The sequence below is a fragment of the Megalobrama amblycephala genome, linkage group LG20 (assembly GCF_018812025.1).
Source record: "Megalobrama amblycephala isolate DHTTF-2021 linkage group LG20, ASM1881202v1, whole genome shotgun sequence".
Taxonomy (NCBI): domain Eukaryota; kingdom Metazoa; phylum Chordata; class Actinopteri; order Cypriniformes; family Xenocyprididae; genus Megalobrama; species Megalobrama amblycephala.
This window is the reverse complement of record NC_063063.1, coordinates 34,755,506-34,777,156: the sequence shown is the minus strand read 5'-3', so window position 1 is coordinate 34,777,156 and position 21,651 is coordinate 34,755,506. Positions and strand designations below refer to the sequence as shown.

Sequence of the window (21,651 nt, the reverse complement as noted above, 5' to 3'; positions counted from 1 at the left end):
CAACAACTCTAATAGCTCAATATCCAGTGCCTCTGCGTGTGATAAATTGACCCATGCCAACTGAATGCACACAAAAAATTGAAAATGTCAACACATTGTTGTTTGAAGAAAATGCATTTGCCATAAAGTGTGTGTGTGTGTACATATTAGTGCGTTCAAATTGATTAATCGATATTAATCGCATCTAACATAAAAGTTTATATATATATGTACACACACACATGCACACGCACACAGACATACATATGTTTGTAAATATATCCATGTTTGTGTGTATGTGTGTGTGTGGGTCACTGAAGAATAAGGTTTTTAAAAGTGTAAAAAAAAATCCAATGGAGATATAATTAATTTTTTAAGTGTTAACAATGAGATTATGTGGTTTTTATAATCTGTTAACACTGCTTTTGTCATTTTTTACAGGATGGACAAAATTTGTCAACAAAAAAATCATTCGGTTTGACCAAAATTTTGGTTTTACCAAATGACAATATTTTCAAACAACGATAACAGGCTGATATCTAGCAAAGGACAATCAAACATTTTATATTTCGTACAAGTTTTTAAAATATTACAACATTTTCCATGTTTTATAGCGGTTGCACCGAATGACCTGATGTTTCGGGACATGCGTATGATCAAGTGAAAACATGAATTTTTCAAATGGTTAAGAGAGAGTTAGTTACTTTGTTTCATGTGGTCCTTTGCAGGTGTCTGAATGATGTCACGTCCTGTCACATGATACTGACTGCATGACTTGATCCAAAATTATCTCTTTATATTGGTTACTCCGAATGAGATCAATTAAATTAATTTTCCGGACATTCTTTCTCATAACAAAGCGATGACTTCTACACATAATTTTAATACCATTTTGCACTATGTTGATATATGATGTTATAAAATCATGCCAGAATAAAAATATATATACAGGTGCTGGTCATATAATTAGAATATCATGAAAAAGTTAATTTTTTTATTGTAAATTATTTTTAAAAATGAAACTTTCATATATTCTAGATTCCCTACATGTAAAGTAAAACATTTCAAAAGTTTTTTTTTTTTAAATTTTGATGATTAGAGCGTACAGCTCATGAAAGTCCAAAATCCAGTATCTCAAAATATTAAAATATTTCCTAAGATCAATCAAAAAATGGATTTTCAAAACAGAAAAGTTCAAGTTCTTTAAAGTATGTTCATTTGTACACTCAATACTTGGTCTGCAACACATATTACAGCAAATGACTTGCTCCTAGCACAAATTACAGCATCAGTGAAGTGTGGCATGGAAGTGATCAGCCTGTGGCACTGCTGGGGCACTATTGAGCCTTCAGATCATCTGTATATTGTTGGATCAACTGTTTCTCATCTTTCTCTTGAAAATATCCCATAGATTCAGGGGTCAGGCATGTTGGCTGTCCAGTAAAACACAGTAATATCATGGTCACTGGTTTTTGCACTGTGGGCAGGTGCTAAAGTCCTGCTGAAAAAAAAAGGAAATCAGCATCTCCATAAAGCTTGTCAGCAGATGGAAACATAAAGTGCTCCAAAATCTCCTGGAAGATGGCTGCATTGACTTTGCACTTGATAAATTACAATGGACCAACACCAGCAGATGTCACAGCCCCCCAAATCATTGCTAACTTCAGAAACTTCCCACTAGACTTCAAGCAGTTTGGATTCTGTGCCTCTCCAGTCTTCCTTCAGACTCTGGGACCATGATTTCAACATGAAATGCAAAATTTACTTTTATCTGAAAAGAGGACTTCTGACCACTGTTCACTGTCCAGTTCTTTTTCTCCTTAGCCCAGGTAAGATGCTTCTGACGTTGTTTCTGTTTCAGAAGTGGCTTGGTAGTCCTTTTCCTGAAGATGTTTGAGTGTGGTGGCTCTTGATGTGCTGACTCCGGCTTCATTCGACTCATTGTGAAGCTCTCCCAAGTGTCTGAATCGGCTTTATTTGACAGTATTCTCAAGCTTGTGGTCATCCCTGTTGCTTGTGCACCTTTGCCTACCCAATTTCTTCCTTCTAGTCAACTTTGCATTTAATATGCTTTGATACATCACTCTGTAAACAGCCACCACATTCAGTAATGACCATCTGTAACTTACTCTCTTTGTTGAGGGTGTCAATGATCGTCTCCTGGACCATTGCCAAGTCAGCAGTCTTCCCCATTAGTGTGGTTTCAAAGAACAAGAGATACCCGGAATTTATACTGTAGGGATGGTCATTTAATGAAACTCAAATGTAAATATTCTAATATTTTGAGATACTGGATTTTGGACTTTCATGAACTGTACGCTCTAATCAACAAATTAAAAAAAAAAAAAACTTTTGAAATGTTTTACTTTACATGTAGGGAATCTAGTATAAATGAAAGTTTCATTTTTCAAAATAATTTACAATAAAAAAATGATTATATGACCAGCACCTGTACTTTTATTACATTTTAAGATATTTTAATCACAAATGAAATAGCTGTATTGTCCTTTGGACGGTTAAACCGAATGACCTTTCGACACTTCAAAATCTTTAAAATACCTTTATATGTAGAAAAATATAATTAAAACCTTTTGGATTCAATAAAAGAGATCTAGTTGTACTACCTTACATACATTGGATGTCATATCTTTGTTTTTTATTATTATTAAGGCCTTTGGACAGAAAACTCGTCACGTCATTGACCCATACTGCATATGTATATATATATATATATATATATATATATATATATATATATATATATATATATATACACATTCATGATTAATCGATTTGACAGCACTAATATACATATATATTAGCCTACATTAAAAAGTAGAAATTGACATTAAATCGAAATTATGACATACTAATTCATAATTTTGACTGTCATAAGACAAAAAAACATTTGAAATTACAACAAAAATACTATAGTAATTTATAGTAAATACTATAGTGTTTTTTAACAATACTATAGTAAAGCACTTGAATTAATTTGTTGTGGTAATTCTATAGTTGCTGTGATAATATAACAACTATAGTATTATAAATTAAATTACTGTATATCATACTACAATACACTATAGTAAAAACTAAAGTATACTATGGTTAATACTGCATTATGCTGTAGCATTCATTAACAAAGTGTGGTAAATACTATAATATATACATTATACTACAATTTACTATAGTATGGTTCAAAAACACTATAGTATTTACTATAAATTACTATAGTACTTTTTCATGTGTGCCAATTATGTTCTAAAAGTCGAAATTATGAGATAAGAGATTTAGTATGTGATCATTTCGACGTTTAATATCATAATTATGAATGACAAAAACATGATTTTTTTTCTTATGAGGTATAAATAAGAGTTTCAAGCCCTATTTTGTAGCCCATTGGTGGCAGATACAGTACTGGTGAACGCGCACTGACGCTCCCCACAGACACTCTCGCGCGCGCGCACCTCACAAAACATCCTGACAGGATCAGGGATTTTATTACAGTTCACTAAACGTCACTGGATGACTGGATTTGTACTTTTCCCTTCTGTACGTGATTAATGTAAGCAAGAAAGCGAGATGTCTTCGTCTACAGAGATGACGGCCACTACGAAGATCACTCCTGAGGTGCTCCAGGAACTCCTGCAGTACTACAACCTCTCCCGGCAGGAATTCATCGATACCTACGACATCCAGCCTCTGGTTTACATCCCCGAACTCCCTGCCGGAGCCAAAACCACATTTGTCGTCATGTACGTGATTATTTTCGTGCTAGCGCTGGTTGGAAACAGTTTGGTGGTTTATATTGTGGTGCGTAAACGCGCGATGCGCACGGCGACCAACATCTTCATCAGCTCGCTGGCGGTCAGTGATCTGCTCATCACCTTCTTCTGCATCCCGTTCACACTGCTGCAGAACATCTCATCAGAGTGGCTGGGAGGTCAGAGTCTGCTTAAAATCATTTTAATCACTTTAATTAGTCATTTACTGACATGAAGACGGTAGTTGGCATGATACTAAATGTCATTAAACACCGAGAAGTAATGACATGCTGCTGTGTTCTTCAAACTATTTAAACATTTCTTGATATTCTTCAGTTTATAAGCTCATATTAATTAAAATACGTAGTGATGTCAATTTCAACCTTAAATGTTGATGTTTGAGTTTATTTGTGAACTAAATCATCTTACATTTTACAATGATTACAGAGTGGTATACTTTATTTAAATCTGTTTTTTTTTTTTTTTAATTTCTCATACATGCTGTTTTTTAATGATCTCATATTAATTAAGAGGCTACACTGAATATGAGTAGGTTTGTGAAATCATTTGTCATACTGCAGGACAATTTACAATTAATATAAAAAGATGATTAAAATGGTAAAACATTCATGTTTTACCATTTTAATCACCTTTTTATATTTGTTACACACACACACACACGTATTATATACATATATATATATATACATACATATACTGTATATTCACAATTAATATACACTAATATACATAAATATTACATTAAAAAGTCAACATTGACAAAAAGTCAGAAATTATGACATAGGCCTAGTTGAAATTATGATTTTTATAACTATAATTACTTAGCCTAAGACATTACAAGTCAAAATTTACATTAAATCAAAATTATGACATTCTAATTCAGGATTTTGACTTTGTCATAAGACATAAAACAACATAAAGTCAAAATTATGACTGGCTACTGTCAGTAATAACCTAAAAGTCGAAATTATAAGAAAAGAGACTTAGTACGTCATAATTTCATCATAATTTCATCATAATATATATATATATATATATATATATATAATATATAATATATAACACACATACACCGGACAAACAGTCTAGAAGGAGTTAGAAAAAGTCGATTTTTTTAAGAAAAAAATCAAAATGGTGGACAGGAAGTTCAGCTGACTATGGCAAAATTGGTATCTATGTTCTCGGCATGACCCAAGGAATCTATTAGATTATCTAGTTTTATTACAATAGGCTAATTTAAGCAAAAGTTATATGCATTTTTCATAGATGCAAACTCCTCACCTTTCCGTGAGAACTCACCTTTTTGAGATCAAAATAGGTCACCTATGGGATTTGCATATCCCAGATCCAATGAGAAAGTGTTTTATGGGGGATAGGGGGGTCTTACAAGGGTACTTGGGAACTTACCAGGGTAAATAAAGAACTGGTTGTTTCAGTAAGTACTGTACAGTGTTTCCTTTACTCTTTACTTTAAAAATTATGTAATATTTTATGTATTTGAGGTCTGAGATGTGGCAAACAGTACTGCAGTCGAATCAGCCAATATTGTCTTAAATATCCTGCATAGCATTTCATTATTTATAACATGAGATTTTAACCAAATGTTGATTTTTGGTAAAATGTTGCAACAATATGTTATTTTTTTTTGTGCAAAAAATTACAGTTTTGGACATTAAGGGATTTTTTCATTTATTTTTATTACCCTGTAAGTAACTACAAATGAGCATGTAAAACAAAACAAAAAACATTTCTGTGCTCAGCATTCCCCGGCATTGCGCAATGTTCTCACCTTTTTCCCTCTTACCTGTTTGCATCCCTGATTTTTGGAAATTTCATTATAACTTTTGACCACACGGTCATCTTCTTTAGTACATTCAGGGCATGGTGCAGATTACACTTACCGAATTGTAATGATAAGGTAATGCGTTTGTAAAAAAATAGCAAATGGTGAACGTCCAAAATGGCTGATGTGTGTAAAAATTGGGATTGTTCAACTCGGCATGCTGGACCGAATCTAAAGAGATTTTTAGCCAAACCATTCAGAAATTATAAGCAATTTTCATTATCTCTTGACCACTAGGTGGCATTATGCCGAAATTCTGCAGGTACCCTCTGGTCATGGTTGTCATAACACGCACCAAATTTGGTCAGAATTCACTAAAGCATTGCAGAGATACAACCTCACATTCATTTCATTGAATTTGTTCATGTGTTATTCAAGAACGGTTTGATGAATCAGCTTGAATTCAGCATGGTCTGAAGACGATCTACTTCAATTTTCATTAAAATCAGACGAAATGGTCTGGGAGGAGTTTGAAAAAGGAATTCAAAATGGTGGAAAAATGTTCATGTCAGAAAATGACGTCACATGGTGGTTATTAGCACAAACTTGAGTGTAAATTTGGGCAGTTGGTGGCGCTAGAGCGATTGAGTTAGAAATTCCAAAATTGCTGTGGTTAAAGTTCAGATTGGCCTCCATCTGTGTGCCAAATTTCATAACTTTCCTGCAAGCAGTTCTGTGGGACTTCAAGAGCGGAAGAAGAAGAAGAAAAAGAAGAAGAACACTAACGATTACAATTGGTGCCTATACAGGTGCTTGGACCCTTACAATAATGGATTAACATCAATCTCTAATGTTAAAATGTATGCTTTTAATGTAACCTTCTACCTCAAGAATATTTTATGCAATTTTATATTATTTAGCCTATTTGATAGAATTAAAAGAGCAGTTTCATGTGTATCATTGTATTGTTCGACTATATTGATATTGATATGGAATTCAGAAAGTAATTAGTAATGCAATACTTTTTAGAGAGTAATTAGTACAGTAATAATCTAATTGCACCATTGAAGATATAATTAATAACTAGTAATTAACTACTTTTTAGGGTAACTTATCCAGCACTGATTCTGTTAATATTATCAAAGCAATAAGAAACGTAATGCACAATGGGTTTGCAAATTACATAAAAGTTAAAACATCTTTCCATGGCTGGAAGGCTTTTTAATTGTATGTTAGATAGTGATAAACCATTCGAACTGCTGATATTTGGTCACTGTGACATTATTAGCAATTTAAAAGCATTCATAATAAACATGTTCCATTTTAAATTTTGTTAGGGATTTTAGGTACAGAATGAGTTTTTTACTATCCATAAATATCAGGCATCTGTAGATATTAGTTGAGCACTGCTATAAAGTGTCTTCAGGCTTTCACTGTGTGTGTTTATCTTGTTTTTTGTGTTGTACGTACAGGGGTTCTAGTATGTAAGACCGTTCCTTTTGTGCAGACCACTGCCATCGTAACCGGCATCCTCACCATGACCTGTATTGCTGTCGAGAGATACCAGGGCATTGTTTATCCACTCAAAATGAAAAGGCAGTACACGCCGAAGCGAGCCTACAAAATGTTAGGTAAGGTGAAACACCCACACGCTCACCTCTGTTTACTTTCTTAACATGCCGAGAAGCCCTAAAAATCAGATTTGACTCCACTTTCGCTCCTGGTATTACTGTGCATGATTCACAGGTTCATGTTGTTATTTTAAAAAACTTGTTGCACTACTGAAGCGACTTTCATTTCCAGATGGCATCACAAATCCCTCTTACTTTTCAATGTCATCTCAGTAGGCTGCTCATGAGCTAGTGCCTCTGAAAGTCCTGATGATGTAAATCCCATTAGTTACTGCAGCGTATCCAGATTTCTAAAGGATGGAGAACATCATTATATCCACAAACCGCTGTGCTCTCTAATGTAAGTGGTTTCATTTAGAGGTCTGTGGACTGATATATAGAGAAAGATCGAAAATTGATTAAAAGTAATGCATTACAATATTGCATTACTCTAATTGCGTTACTTTTTCTCACTTGGGTTGGGCTTCCTTGCTTTTTTTAACAAAAAATAAGTTATATTTTTGGCAAATATAAAGGTCCTTTCACAATAAAAAAAAATTGAAACGAATTTGCCTTGGGCTGAAGGAAATGCAAATTCACACATTTACAGTAGAGGGCGCTACTCAAACCAACAAAGAAAGATCAACACTTACTACCATGAAATAAAATATAAAAAAGGTAATTGCGACTTTTTATCTCACAATTATGACTTTTTTCTCAGAATTGTGAGATAAACTCACAAATGCGTGTTATAATGTGCAATTGTGAGGGAAAAAACATCACGGAATTTGACTATATCTCGCAATTGCAAGAAAAGAAGTCAGAATTGCAACTTTATATCTCGCAATTCTGACTTTATAACACACAATTCTGACTTTATATCTCACAATTCGGACTTTATATCTCGCAATTCTGACTTTATATCTCACAATTCTGACTTTATATCACACAATTCTGACTTTATATCTCGCAATTCTGACTTTATATCACACAATTCTGACTTTATATCACACAATTCTGACTTTATATCTCGCAATTCTGACTTTATATCTCGCAATTCTGACTTTATATCTCGCAATTCTGACTTTATAACACACAATTCTGACTTTATATCTCACAATTCGGACTTTATATCTCGCAATTCTGACTTTATATCTCACAATTCTGACTTTATATCACACAATTCTGACTTTATATCTCGCAATTCTGACTTTATATCACACAATTCTGACTTTATATCACACAATTCTGACTTTATATCTCGCAATTCTGATTTTATATCTCGCAATTCTGACTTTATATCTCGCAATTCTGACTATATATCTCGCAATTCTGACTTTATATCTCGCAATTCTGACTTTATATCACACAATTCTGACTTTATATCACACAATTCTGACTTTATATCACACAATTCTGACTTTACATCTCACAATTCTGACTTTACATCTCACAATTCTGACTTTACATCTCGCAATTCTGACTTTACATCTCACAATTCTGACTTTATATCTCACAATTCTGACTTTATATCTCACAATTCTGACTTTATATCACACAATTCTGACTTTATATCTCGCAATTCTGACTTTATATCACACAATTCTGACTTTATATCACACAATTCTGACTTTATATCTCACAATTCTGACTTTATATCTCACAATTCTGACTTTATATCTCGCAATTCTGACTTTACATCTCACAATTCTGACTTTATAACTCGCAATTCTGACTTTATAACACACAAGTCTGACTTTATATCTCACAACTCTGACTATATATCTCGCAATTCTGACTTTATAACTCGCAATTCTGACTTTATAACACACAAGTCTGACTTTATAACACACAAGTCTGACTTTATAACACACAAGTCTGACTTTATATATCGCAATTCTGACTTTATATCAAAATTCTGACTTTATAACTCGAATTCTGACTTTATAACTCGCAATTCTGACTTTATAACTCGCAATTCTGACTTTATATCTCACAATTCTGACTTTATATCTCGCAATTCTGACTTTATATCTCGAATTCTGACTTTATAACTCGCAATTCTGACTTTATAACTCGAATTCTGACTTTATAACTCGCAATTCTGACTTTATAACTCGCAATTCTGACTTTATATCAAAATTCTGACTTTATATCTCGAATTCTGACTTTATAACTCGCAATTCTGACTTTATAACACACAAGTCTGACTTTATATCTCGCAACTCTGACTATATATATCGCAATTCTGACTTTATATCACACAATTCTGACTTTATATCACACAATTCTGACTTTATATCTCGCAATTCTGACTTTATATCTCGCAATTCTGACTATATATCTCGCAATTCTGACTTTATATCACACAATTCTGACTTTATATCTCGCAATTCTGACTTTATATCACACAATTCTGACTATATATCTCACAATTCTGACTTTATAACACACAATTCTGACTTTATATCTCACAATTCGGACTTTATATCTCGCAATTCTGACTTTATATCTCACAATTCTGACTTTATATCACACAATTCTGACTTTATATCTCGCAATTCTGACTTTATATCACACAATTCTGACTTTATATCACACAATTCTGACTTTATATCACACAATTCTGACTTTATATCTCGCAATTCTGACTTTATATCTCGCAATTCTGACTATATATCTCGCAATTCTGACTTTATATCACTCAATTCTGACTTTATATCTCGCAATTCTGACTTTATATCACACAATTCTGACTATATATCTCACAATTCTGACTTTATATCACACAATTCTGACTTTATATCTCGCAATTCTGACTTTATATCACACAATTCTGACTTTATATCACACAATTCTGACTTTATATCACACAATTCTGACTTTATATCTCGCAATTCTGACTTTATATCTCGCAATTCTGACTTTATATCACACAATTCTGACTATATATCTCACAATTCTGACTTTATATCACACAATTCTGACTTTATATCTCGCAATTCTGACTTTATATCACACAATTCTGACTTTATATCACACAATTCTGACTTTATATCTCGCAATTCTGACTTTATATCTCGCAATTCTGACTTTATATCTCGCAATTCTGACTTTATATCTCGCAATTCTGACTTTATATCACACAATTCTGACTATATATCTCACAATTCTGACTTTATATCACACAATTCTGACTTTATATCTCGCAATTCTGACTTTATATCACACAATTCTGACTTTATATCACACAATTCTGACTTTATATCTCGCAATTCTGACTTTATATCTCGCAATTCTGACTTTATATCTCGCAATTCTGACTTTATATCTCGCAATTCTGACTTTATATCACACAATTCTGACTATATATCTCACAATTCTGACTTTATATCACACAATTCTGACTTTATATCTCGCAATTCTGACTTTATATCTCGCAATTCTGACTTTATATCACACAATTCTGACTTTATATCACACAATTCTGACTTTATATCTCGCAATTCTGACTTTATATCTCGCAATTCTGACTTTATATCTCGCAATTCTGACTTTATATCACACAATTCTGACTTTATATCACACAATTCTGACTTTACATCTCACAATTCTGACTTTACATCTCGCAATTCTGACTTTATATCTCACAATTCTGACTTTATAACTCGCAATTCTGACTTTATAACACACAAGTCTGACTTTATAACACACAAGTCTGACTTTATAACACACAATTCTGACTTTATATCTCGCAATTCTGACTTTATATCTCGCAATTCTGACTTTATATCTCGCAATTCTGACTTTATATCACACAATTCTGACTTTATATCACACAATTCTGACTTTACATCTCACAATTCTGACTTTACATCTCGCAATTCTGACTTTATATCTCACAATTCTGACTTTATAACTCGCAATTCTGACTTTATAACACACAAGTCTGACTTTATAACACACAAGTCTGACTTTATAACACACAAGTCTGACTTTATATCAAAATTCTGACTTTATAACTCGAATTCTGACTTTATAACTCGCAATTCTGACTTTATATCTCGCAATTCTGACTTTACATCTCACAATTCTGACTTTATAACTAGAATTCTGACTTTATAACTCGCAATTCTGACTTTATAACTCGCAATTCTGACTTTATATCAAAATTCTGACTTTATATCTCGAATTCTGACTTTATAACTCGCAATTCTGACTTTATAACTCGCAATTCTGACTTTATATCTCACAACTCTGACTATGTATCTCGCAATTCTGACTTTATAACTCGCAATTCTGACTTTATAACACACAAGTCTGACTTTATATCTCGCAACTCTGACTATATATATCGCAATTCTGACTTTATATCAAAATTCTGACTTTATAACTCGCAATTCTGACTTTATAACTCGCAATTCTGACTTTATAACTCGCAATTCTGACTTTATAACTCGCAATTCTGACTTTTTATCTCGCAATTCTGACTTTTTATCTCGCAATTCTGACTTTATATCTTGCAATTGCGGTAAAAAAGTTGCAATTACCTTTTTTATTTTTTTATTTAGAGGCGGAAACAAGCTTCCATATTTTACTACAGCAATAATAAAAAAAAGAAACAAATGTTATGTTTGTCTAAAGTCAGTATGGTTGAATTGGATTATCGAAGATCAGCAGTAAAGACATTGGTTAATAAAGTGAGATTAAATCCATAAAGTGTATTTGTATTATTTAACATTTATTTATTGCAGGTTTGCGTAGCATTCTGAGTTTGCAGTTCATTGTTTTTATTCATATAGAGGAATACTGATAAAGTTCTAAAATTACCAAAAAATAAATAAATAAATAAATCCACAGATTTCCACAAACATTCCAAAATGTTTTAAATAGATTGCAATTTTTTTTTTTTTTTTTTTAAAGAGAGAGACCTCAGTTGTACAAAAAGAAAAACTTTAAAAAAAACTTAGCTTAAATGAGAGAGAAAGAACTACAATCATAGGTAATGTATTTTTTCTACCAGGAATTCTGCTGTTAAACATGATGACTTAAAGCTAAAATAATAACTAAACACCACCAATTCACAACCTTGTAGTTCACAGTAGACCTGTCTTTAAAGATTTATAATTATCATTAAAAAGCAATTCCTCAATGGAGAAAAGCATAAAACATCATTAAACAAATGTAAGCAGTACAGTGACACAATGAAAACTAGTTTGTCATTTGCATGAGCAAATATGAACAGTTCCCCCGAGGGCTATTCTCAAGGTTTTTTCAGCTAGGTTCGGGTATATGCAGCACTGCATTTCTCTTCTTCATTAACAGGACGGGCTCATGGTGAAGAATCCACTAATGACCAGATTTATACACATCTATGCAGGGCTGGTGTGGATCGCTGCGGTCATGGTGGGATCACCGATGCTGTTTGTGCAACAGTTAGAGGTGAGTGCCGTCACCAAAGAGCTGATAAAGGAACCGAGAGCAGCCACATAAACGGTTTAATTGAAATCACTGCAAGTTAATTACGGTCAGCCGATAACATTTAACAAACACAAGGTTAATTGCTTTCACATGTGAAAATGATCATTTAGTCCGTTAGCAGATCAAACATGCTGGTGCCACATAATTCTGTCCTTGAAATCAGTGGAGATGAAAAGTAGTACTGAGCTTACAATCAAAATCCAGTGGATAAAATCAAGCTTATTTTGCTGAATATTGTGGTAACACTTTAATTGAAGCATTTATGTATAATGCATTATATAACTATTCATATTGTACATTGCAATGCATTGTTTTCATAAATATTTGTAAGTTAAATTGCATTATATTTGCAGATTACACCTTTATAAAGTATAATGAATTAAAACAAAACCAATTTCAGGTGTAACAATGAATAGATGAGTATTATAATTTATTGTAACTGTCGTTGCAATTATTCATGAGATCATACAGTGCATTATAATGTGCATTACAAGGCATAATTAAAAACAAATGAGTCATTACTCACCCTTGTGACCTTCGAAGCTGATGTGCAAATGTTTTTGAAGAACCTTAGCGCCGCTCTTTTCTATTTAATGATGTCTGACATGTTTGGAATGATACAAAAACATAAAAGTTTCATAAAGCATCATAACAGTAGCCTAAGAGAAGAAGTTCAACAATTGCATGATAAATTCTAGATTTAAAGTTAATCCTGTGTGGTTTGCGATTGAATTTACGCTGGTGTAATCAATTTCAGTCCTTTTGCAACTTCCACTGTTTACATGTCTACACACACACAAAATCCACCCAACAAAAATATCCATAAGTTTACAAAGATTGACATTCAGAGAAGCACAAGCCGACTTTATTTAAAAGATGCACATTTCAGCAATTCCTGAACAGACTGTATAGGGAGTTTTTATGCATCCTACTCCAAAATAAATTGTTTACAGCTCCTTTAAATGAATACCAATTAGGTTTACTCTCTCATCCGTGTTCCTCAGGTGAAGTACGACTTCCTGTACGACCACCACCATGTGTGTTGTCAGGAGCGCTGGCATTCGCTGGTGCACCGTCAGGTTTACACCACCTTCATCATGGTGGCGCTGTTCCTGCTGCCGCTGGCTGCCATGCTCTTCCTCTACAGCCGCATCGGGATCGAGCTCTGGATCCGGAAACGTGTAGGAGACTCTTCCGTCCTCAGCACCATGAACCACAGAGAGATCAACAAAATCTCTAGGTACAAAGTGTCAAAACAGACAAAAATCATGTTCCCAACCTATTTTACTTCCATAATGTGATGCATTTACAAATGAAACAGAAAAGTTAAAAATTGCTTCAAAATGGCTTTTATTCACCGACATAAACAACTTTAGGCACATGCAATGACACATTTTACCCAATAGCATTACAATCAAAATCTATTGGATAAAATCAAGCCCATTTTTCTGAATATTATGGTAACACTTAATGCAAAATGCAACAAGTATTCATAATGTACATTGCAATGCATTATATATTTGAATAATCATAACCAAAATACATCTGAAATTGGTTGTTTGTCATGTGTCAAGTTGCAACAATGAGTATTATAATGTATCAACTGTGGTTACAATTATGAGATCATTACAAGCATGATTATTGCATTAAAAACACTTTTATAATGCATTACAGGCTTCAAATGTTACTGTTATTATTTTTAATTCAGAAGCTCATTATATTAAGACAAATGCATTGAATGAATACAAGTTTTTTAGTGTTAAAAAAGTAATGCGTTACAGTTGCGTAACTCCCCCCAAAAGTAACTAATTGCGTTACTTTTCCTCACCTGGGCTGGGAATCTTTGCTTTTTTTTCTTTTTTTTTTTTAAAAACAACAACAAAAAGAGTTATATTTTTGGCAAATATAAAGGCCCTTGCACACTAAAAGTGAAATGAATTTGCCTCAGGCTGAAGGAAATGCAAACTCACGCATGTACAGTAGAGGGCGCAGATCAAACAAATGAAGAAAGATCAACACTTCAGCAATGATAAAAAAAAATAAAAAAAATAAATGTGATGTTTAAAGTCTTTTTCAGAATCTTAGTATGGTTGAATTGGATCATCGAAAATCACCAGCAAAGATATTGGTTAATAAAGTGAGATTAAATGCATAAAGTATATTTGTATTATTTAACATTTCAATGTTTTTATTCATATTGAGGCATACTGAATCTGTTTTTGTGCAAGTGAAATGATGCTCACATTTATTCTAGAACTACAAAAACCATCATGTTCGCACACAACACCTCTGCACTTACTCCTGATTTCTCCCAACATGGGGACAGAATAATGAGGAAAACAAAGTAACTCAGATATTTTGTTGTGAATTTAAAAAGTAACGCATTGCTTTACTAGTTATTTGAAAAAGTAATCTGATTATGTAACTCGAGTTACTTGTAATGCATCACACCCAACACCGGTGGTGATATTACAGTAACGCATCTTCACTGCCTTTTATTTTTACTGTTCAAACAGGAAGAAGAAACGTGCCGTCAAAATGATGATCACCATTGTGCTGCTGTTCACCATCTGCTGGGCACCATTTCATATCGTGCACATGCTGTTTGAGTACAGTAAGTGTGTCATGGCCATTTACTCCAGTAAAGTACTGAACGTGTCCAGCCGAATCCGATACAATCATCTCACAGCAGCTGCATGTGAATAAACTAAATTGTAGTGGCGTGATGATTACACAGAGTACATTACTTATCACTCAGTGTAAACGCAGAAACCTGTGGTTATGTGCCATTCCAGTAACTACTTCTGGGTCACTTGTTCTTGAGGCTGAACCCACAATCAGTGTTAACAACCCAGATGATTAATCATTAGACGAGTACCACCCACAGTGCACGAGGTTAAAAAAGCTTCCACCCTATTTGATTGCCTGCCTCTAGCTACTCAATCATAATGCTACACGAATGTAAGTTCAGATTTCCCTGGAAATATTTCAGATTATGTTCTGGGTAACTAAAGTCGGTGTCTTAAACCAGGCACAACCAGATGTTTCTAGTGACAAGTAGGTTTCATTTAAAACTGGTGGTTGGTTCGGACATATATGCATTATGTATGTTAAGGACACAGTGCAAACTCCATTTCATCCAAATCATCCCTTAGCTTGCAAAAATGACCAGAAAACACATTTACATTCATCCAATTAGCATTAGCATGAAGCATTGCGAATAAATTGCAACAGTGTCACCCACTTTTTCAGGAAGTATTATTTTTTCAGGAAATATTCCAAAGTAGTGTTGTCACAAGTAACGACTTCGGTACCAAGTCAGTACTGAAATTTAAAAAATGTGACGCTTTGAGCGCTGTTGAGCGGATTCATAAACACCTCTGATTGGCCATTGTGTTCACATGCTCATCAGATATGTCTGTGATTGGCTACAATGATCAGTGCTTCAAAAACATTGTAAATAAATGACGCTCTTCACCAAGCGCTTACACAGATACACGGGAGCATTTGAAAGCAGGCGTCTATCAGCGTATGGAAGGCCAAAAGGTTCAAAAACATGTTAATTTTAACACATTAACGTGTAAAATACACATTTAACGTGTGAAATGCGCATATTTTACGCATCATTGTGTTAAAATTCACGTTTTTGAACCAGATTTTGATCTCCATATCCATTTACATATATTATATATATCTTCCAAGGGGTTTTTTCCCTCCTAGGACTTTTTTCCCAGTGTTAGCATGCTGGGTTTTTCTCTTAGGGGTTTTTTTCCACCAATGGGAGTCAGCCGACATTGGCTTAATGTAGCACCATCTTGTATATGTTACATATTACCACGCTTGCTTGTACAGCTTATTTATAACCACTTCTCTTTTTTCTGTGCTTCTAACATGTAAAGCTGCTTTGAAACAATTACCAATTGTAAAAAGCGCTATATAAATATATTTGACTTGACTTGACCTTTTGGCCTTCCATATCAACAGACCAGTAATTACTTCCAGAACCAAACTGTTGTAAACATTTAAATATGCAGTTTAAAAATGAAAAATGACAGACATTAATGTTTTTTGTTTTGATTTTTCTGATATAAAATTTCTAATAAATAAATAAAATCCAGGTTTGCTTTGCTTCTTTGTAAGGCTACACAATTTGGCCAAAATTTTGAGATTATTTACATTTATGAATATAGCAGATATCCAAAAAGAGCAATAAAAATAAGCAATTCATCACAGAGCCAACAATATTTGCAGAATACAATGCCACATTTATTAGAATGCTAGATCAGTAATTATATATCAATATGGCTATAAAATAATTATTACTAAAAAATATTTTTAATTAAGAAATTTTACTATTGTAATATTTTACTGTAAAATAAAAGTATTTAAGAAATATATTATAATAATTTTATTTTACATTACAACTGTAAGATTACAATACTAATATGCATACTTATCTTAATTTCTTCATTTCCAAATGTTAAACCATCAAAAGTTTGACAGAAAACTGCAGGGAGCCCTTAAAGGGATGGTTCGCCCAAAAATTAAAATTCACCCTCAAGTTGTTCTAGACCTGTATGAGTTTCTTTTTTCTGATGAACACAGATTTTTGTTTGTATTTTGAAGAATGTCGGAAACCAAACAGTTGCTTTTCCCCATTGTATTTTTTCCATCCTATGGAAGGTTTTTGGTCAAGCATATTCTCATCATCTTTTGTGTTCAGCAGAAGAAAGAAATTCATCCTAGTTTGGAACAACTTGAGGGCGAGAAAATAACCATTTTCATTTTTGGGTGAACTATCCCTTAATTAAATAAGGCAATAAACCTTTACAGCTTCGTGTCCTGAAATCAAAATACCTGTCCATTATTCACGCAGATGACCTGGAGAAGAACTACGACGAGGTCACGGTGAACATGATCATCGCTGTGGTCCAGGCCATCGGCTTCTCCAACTCCTTCAACAACCCCATTGTCTACGCCTTCATGAACGAGAACTTCAAGAAGAACTGCGTCGCCACTCTTTCTGCTTACCTGCGGCGTCCCGGCCACCAGGGCGGCGCCGTACAGAGGCCGAACCTCAGCGTGCACTTCTCCAAACACCTCAAAACGGAGGCGTTCAGCAGCAACACCACCAGCGGGAACAACGAGAACCTGCAAACGCATCGGAACCGAGTGTTGTCCTCTTCACATGGCGATCTGGAGATATCGACGGCGTTCGCCGAGCAGAAAGTCACAACCGCTGCATCCCAGCTACCTTCCAGCAGCTCCTGCGTGAAATAAACTCAATATGGCATACGAGAACATAACTGCTATCTGTTGACATCATTCGCAGAGGATCCCAGACATTGAGGGGTTCTTGGCAACAAATGCAGCCTTAAATCTCAATACTGCTGTCGGATGAGCTCGGGATGTCAAATCCATGACGGGAGACGCAAAAAGATGTCCTAGAGGTTCACATGCAGCACAAAGAAAACATTCAACAGACTGACCTCACTTGAACAAGTGCTTTCTGTCAGTGTTTACTCGCCATCATGTCGTTCCAAACACAGATGCTGTTATTTTTTTTCTGTGGAACAACAAAAAGGGAATTTTTGAAGAATCTTCAGCTCTATAAAAAGGTTCACAGTGATCACAACTGTCAAGCATAAATAACAAAAGCACAGGGCCTACAAGCACATGGTGAAGGGAAGAAAATATTTCCGTGCTTTCTCGGGGGAACGCAACAGTGTTATTAGCCATGTTTCCATCCAAAGTTGCCAATTTAGCTTGTATGCAAAATTTGAACAATCGCATAAAATATTTGCAAATAAAGCAGCGTTTCCATCTAGTAAGATTCGAAAATCGCACAACAAAATAGGACCTTCCTGATGAACTGGCACCAAATATCACTATGAAAAGTGGAAACAGCTGAAGCCGCTGTGGGAGTTTAATTCAAAAACAATCGCTACTCTTCTCAAAAAGAATCGATACTTTTCTACATATTCTATATATACTTTTGCTACATATTCAAAACGCATCAATACATTTATTCAAAAACATTTGATACATTTATTCAAAATGCATTGCTAATTTCCTCAAAAAGAATTGCTACTTTTTAAAAGAATCACTACATTTAAAAAAAAAATTGCTACATATTTATAACGCATTGATACATTTATTCAAAATGCATCGATACATTTATTCAAAAAGAATTGCTATTTTCCTTAAAAAAAGAATTGTTACTTTTAAAAAAAGAATTACTACATATTTAAAATGCATTGATACATTTATTAAAAAACAATCTACATTCATTCAAAAACGACTGACACATTTAAAACGCATCGATACATTCAATAACAATCGATACAAAAGCATTAAGAACTGTCATGTTATCTTGCGTTCGGAGGCGGATGCTGTTTGGGAACACTGCCATGTAAGACAGCTCTGGGAAGGAAATTAAACTGAACCACTATGATGACAGACTTTGGGCATTTCAGAATGACCAAATGAACATCACAACAAGATTGTCCACTGGTTAGTCCGGTTATGCCGCCCCATCGTGCAAAGTCACATGACTCTTTGATGCACAATGAGGGATTTATTCAGTAAATGTGTTTCCATTGTAGTTTATGCGAGTGCACGTTTATTCTTATTGTATAAAAATCCAAAAATCCGACTCAATGTAGCAAAGTTTTTTATGCGCGTTTTAAGAATTTATGCACATTTTAAGAATGCGCATTTTGCCGTTTCCATCCAACATTTTTTATGCAATATCCCAAAATGTGCATAAAAATAGCTGAGTGGGAAAATGGCTTGATTTATATATGTTTTTATTTTTGTATTTTGTGTTTTCATTTAATTTTAGGTAAAAGTTTAGTAATTTTTGCTATTTTTTTGTTTGTAATTTTTGTTATTTATAATGTAATTTTTTTTTTAAATTATTATTATTTTTTTATTTATTCATCTTGTTTTAGTTTTAGTTATTTTAGTATATCAAGTCAAACTAAATGAGAAATGTTGCTTTGGTAACTAGATAAAACAGGTTTTTGAGTGCTGAAAGTGTTTTTCGTTAGCTGTAATAAAACAAAAATGTTTTGCAAAAGTATAAAAATATATATATATATATATATATATATATATATATATATATATATATATATATATATATATATATATATATATATATATATATATATATATACACATACACACACATACAGTACAGTCCAAAAGTTTGGAACCACTAAGATTTTTAATGTTTTTAAAAGAAGTTTCGTCTGCTCACCAAGGCTACATTTATTTAATTAAAAATAGAGTAAAAAACAGTAATATTGTGAAATATTATTACAATTTAAAATAACTGTGTACTATTTAAATATATTTGACAAAGTAATTTATTCCTGTGATGCAAAGCTGAATTTTCAGCATCGTTACTCCAGTCTTCAGTGTCACATGATCCTTCAGAAATCATTCTAATATGCTGATTTGCTGCTCAATAAACATTTATGATTATTTTCAATGTTGAAAACAGTTGTGTACTTTTTTTTTCAGGATTCCTTGATGAATAGAAAGTTCAAAAGAACAGCATTTATCTGAAATACAAAGCTTCTGTAGCATTATACACTACCGTTCAAAAGTTTGGGGTCAGTAAGAATTTATTTTTATTTTTTTGAAAAGAAATTAAAGAAATGAATACTTTTATTCAGCAAGGATGCATTAAATCAATCAAAAGTGGCAGTAAAGACATTTATAATGTTACAAAAGATTAGATTTCAGATAAACACTGTTCTTTTGAACTTTCTATTCATCAAATAATCCTGAAAAAAAATATTGTACACAAATATTTTGTACAATTGTACACATTAAATGTTTCTTGAGCAGCAGATCAGCATATTAGAATGATTTCTGAAGGATCATGTGACACTGAAGACTGGAGTAATGATGCTGAAAATTCAGCTTTGATCACAGAAATAAATTACACTTTACTATATATTCACATAGAAAACAGCTATTTTAAATTGTAATAATATTTCACAATATTACTGTTTTTTACTGTATTTTTAATTAAAATATAGCTGCGAGCAGCGATGGCGGGCCCAAGCCCGGTGGCACCGCCACCCCGGTGGCTTCAGGGCAACTGTGCACAGCGGGCAATAGGCACTTAAAACGGTTAAACATCAAAGGACTATGTCAAATTCACTCCACATTTACTGCACTACAAGGTGCCACTATAGAGCCCCTCCTCCCTGCCCATTTTCAAAGGATTACATGTGCCAAGTTTTAACATTATTCTGATGAATTTTGAAGCAAATCAGGTAAAAATAAGAGGGTGATCTCAATGTATGCTGAAAGTGACACATTTTCTGCTTCCAGTTGGTGGCGCTATGACTTTGAATCACAATAGTCACATCCATGTGATCAGCCTTGTACAACGAAGACTAAGCCGAAGTTTCATCAAAATCAATTAATGTATGCAGAAGTTATAACACTTTGTTTCCCTTTTCTTGCCATAAATTCGTTGCCTCGCCACGGCCAAACCGTTTGAGATATCCAAAATCCGTTTGCAATTAAACAACTTCAATGTGTTAGCAACAAGTTAAAAAAAGCTTGGTGTAAATTGGATAAACCCTGTAGGAGTAGTAGTATAAAATTCATAGCCTGTTTTTTCAAAAAATTAACATTCAAACCAAAATAGCTGACTTCCTGTTGGTCGGAGCTAATGAATGTAAATTAGAAAATTGTCCGGCTTGATGAGAACAATATGTGTACCAAGTTTGGTGACTGTAGGAAAAACAAACCCCCCCACTTTTGTCAAAAGGTGGCGCTACTGAGCCCCTCCACCACGCCCATTTCTATGGCTTTGTCCATGTCTACTGGTTGACAATATTGATGTGTGTGTCGAGTTTCATGCAATTTGAAGCATGTTAAGAGCCTCAAAAACACTCAAGAATATTATTACAGTTTGACCTGTTGCCATGGCAACAATATTTCAAATATCAAAAATCCTGTCATAGGTCTACATCTGCTGTGTATT

The 21,651-nt window shown here is 33.6% G+C and overlaps 1 protein-coding gene across 1 annotated transcript; it reads left to right on the top strand.

The window, feature by feature from the left end:
- The first annotated feature begins 3,422 nt into the window (after nucleotides 1–3,422).
- qrfprb (pyroglutamylated RFamide peptide receptor b) lies at nucleotides 3,423–17,918 on the top strand. The gene is made up of 6 exons (XM_048171647.1): nucleotides 3,423–3,922; nucleotides 7,020–7,178; nucleotides 12,538–12,599; nucleotides 13,643–13,878; nucleotides 15,155–15,252; nucleotides 17,515–17,918. The coding sequence occupies exons 1-6, from the start codon at nucleotides 3,562–3,564 to the stop codon at nucleotides 17,916–17,918; spliced, it is 1,320 nt and encodes a 439-aa protein (XP_048027604.1). The 5' UTR covers nucleotides 3,423–3,561.
- Nucleotides 17,919–21,651: the final 3,733 nt, after the last annotated feature.

Coding starts and splice junctions, on each gene's coding strand:
- qrfprb (XM_048171647.1), top strand. CDS start 3,562: ATGTCTTCGTCTACAGAGATGACGGCCACTACGAAGATCACTCCTGAG. Junction 7,179..12,537: donor GCGAGCCTACAAAATGTTAG/GTAAGGTGAAAC, acceptor ACATCTATGCAG/GGCTGGTGTGGATCGCTGCG. Junction 15,253..17,514: donor GCACATGCTGTTTGAGTACA/GTAAGTGTGTCA, acceptor TTATTCACGCAG/ATGACCTGGAGAAGAACTAC.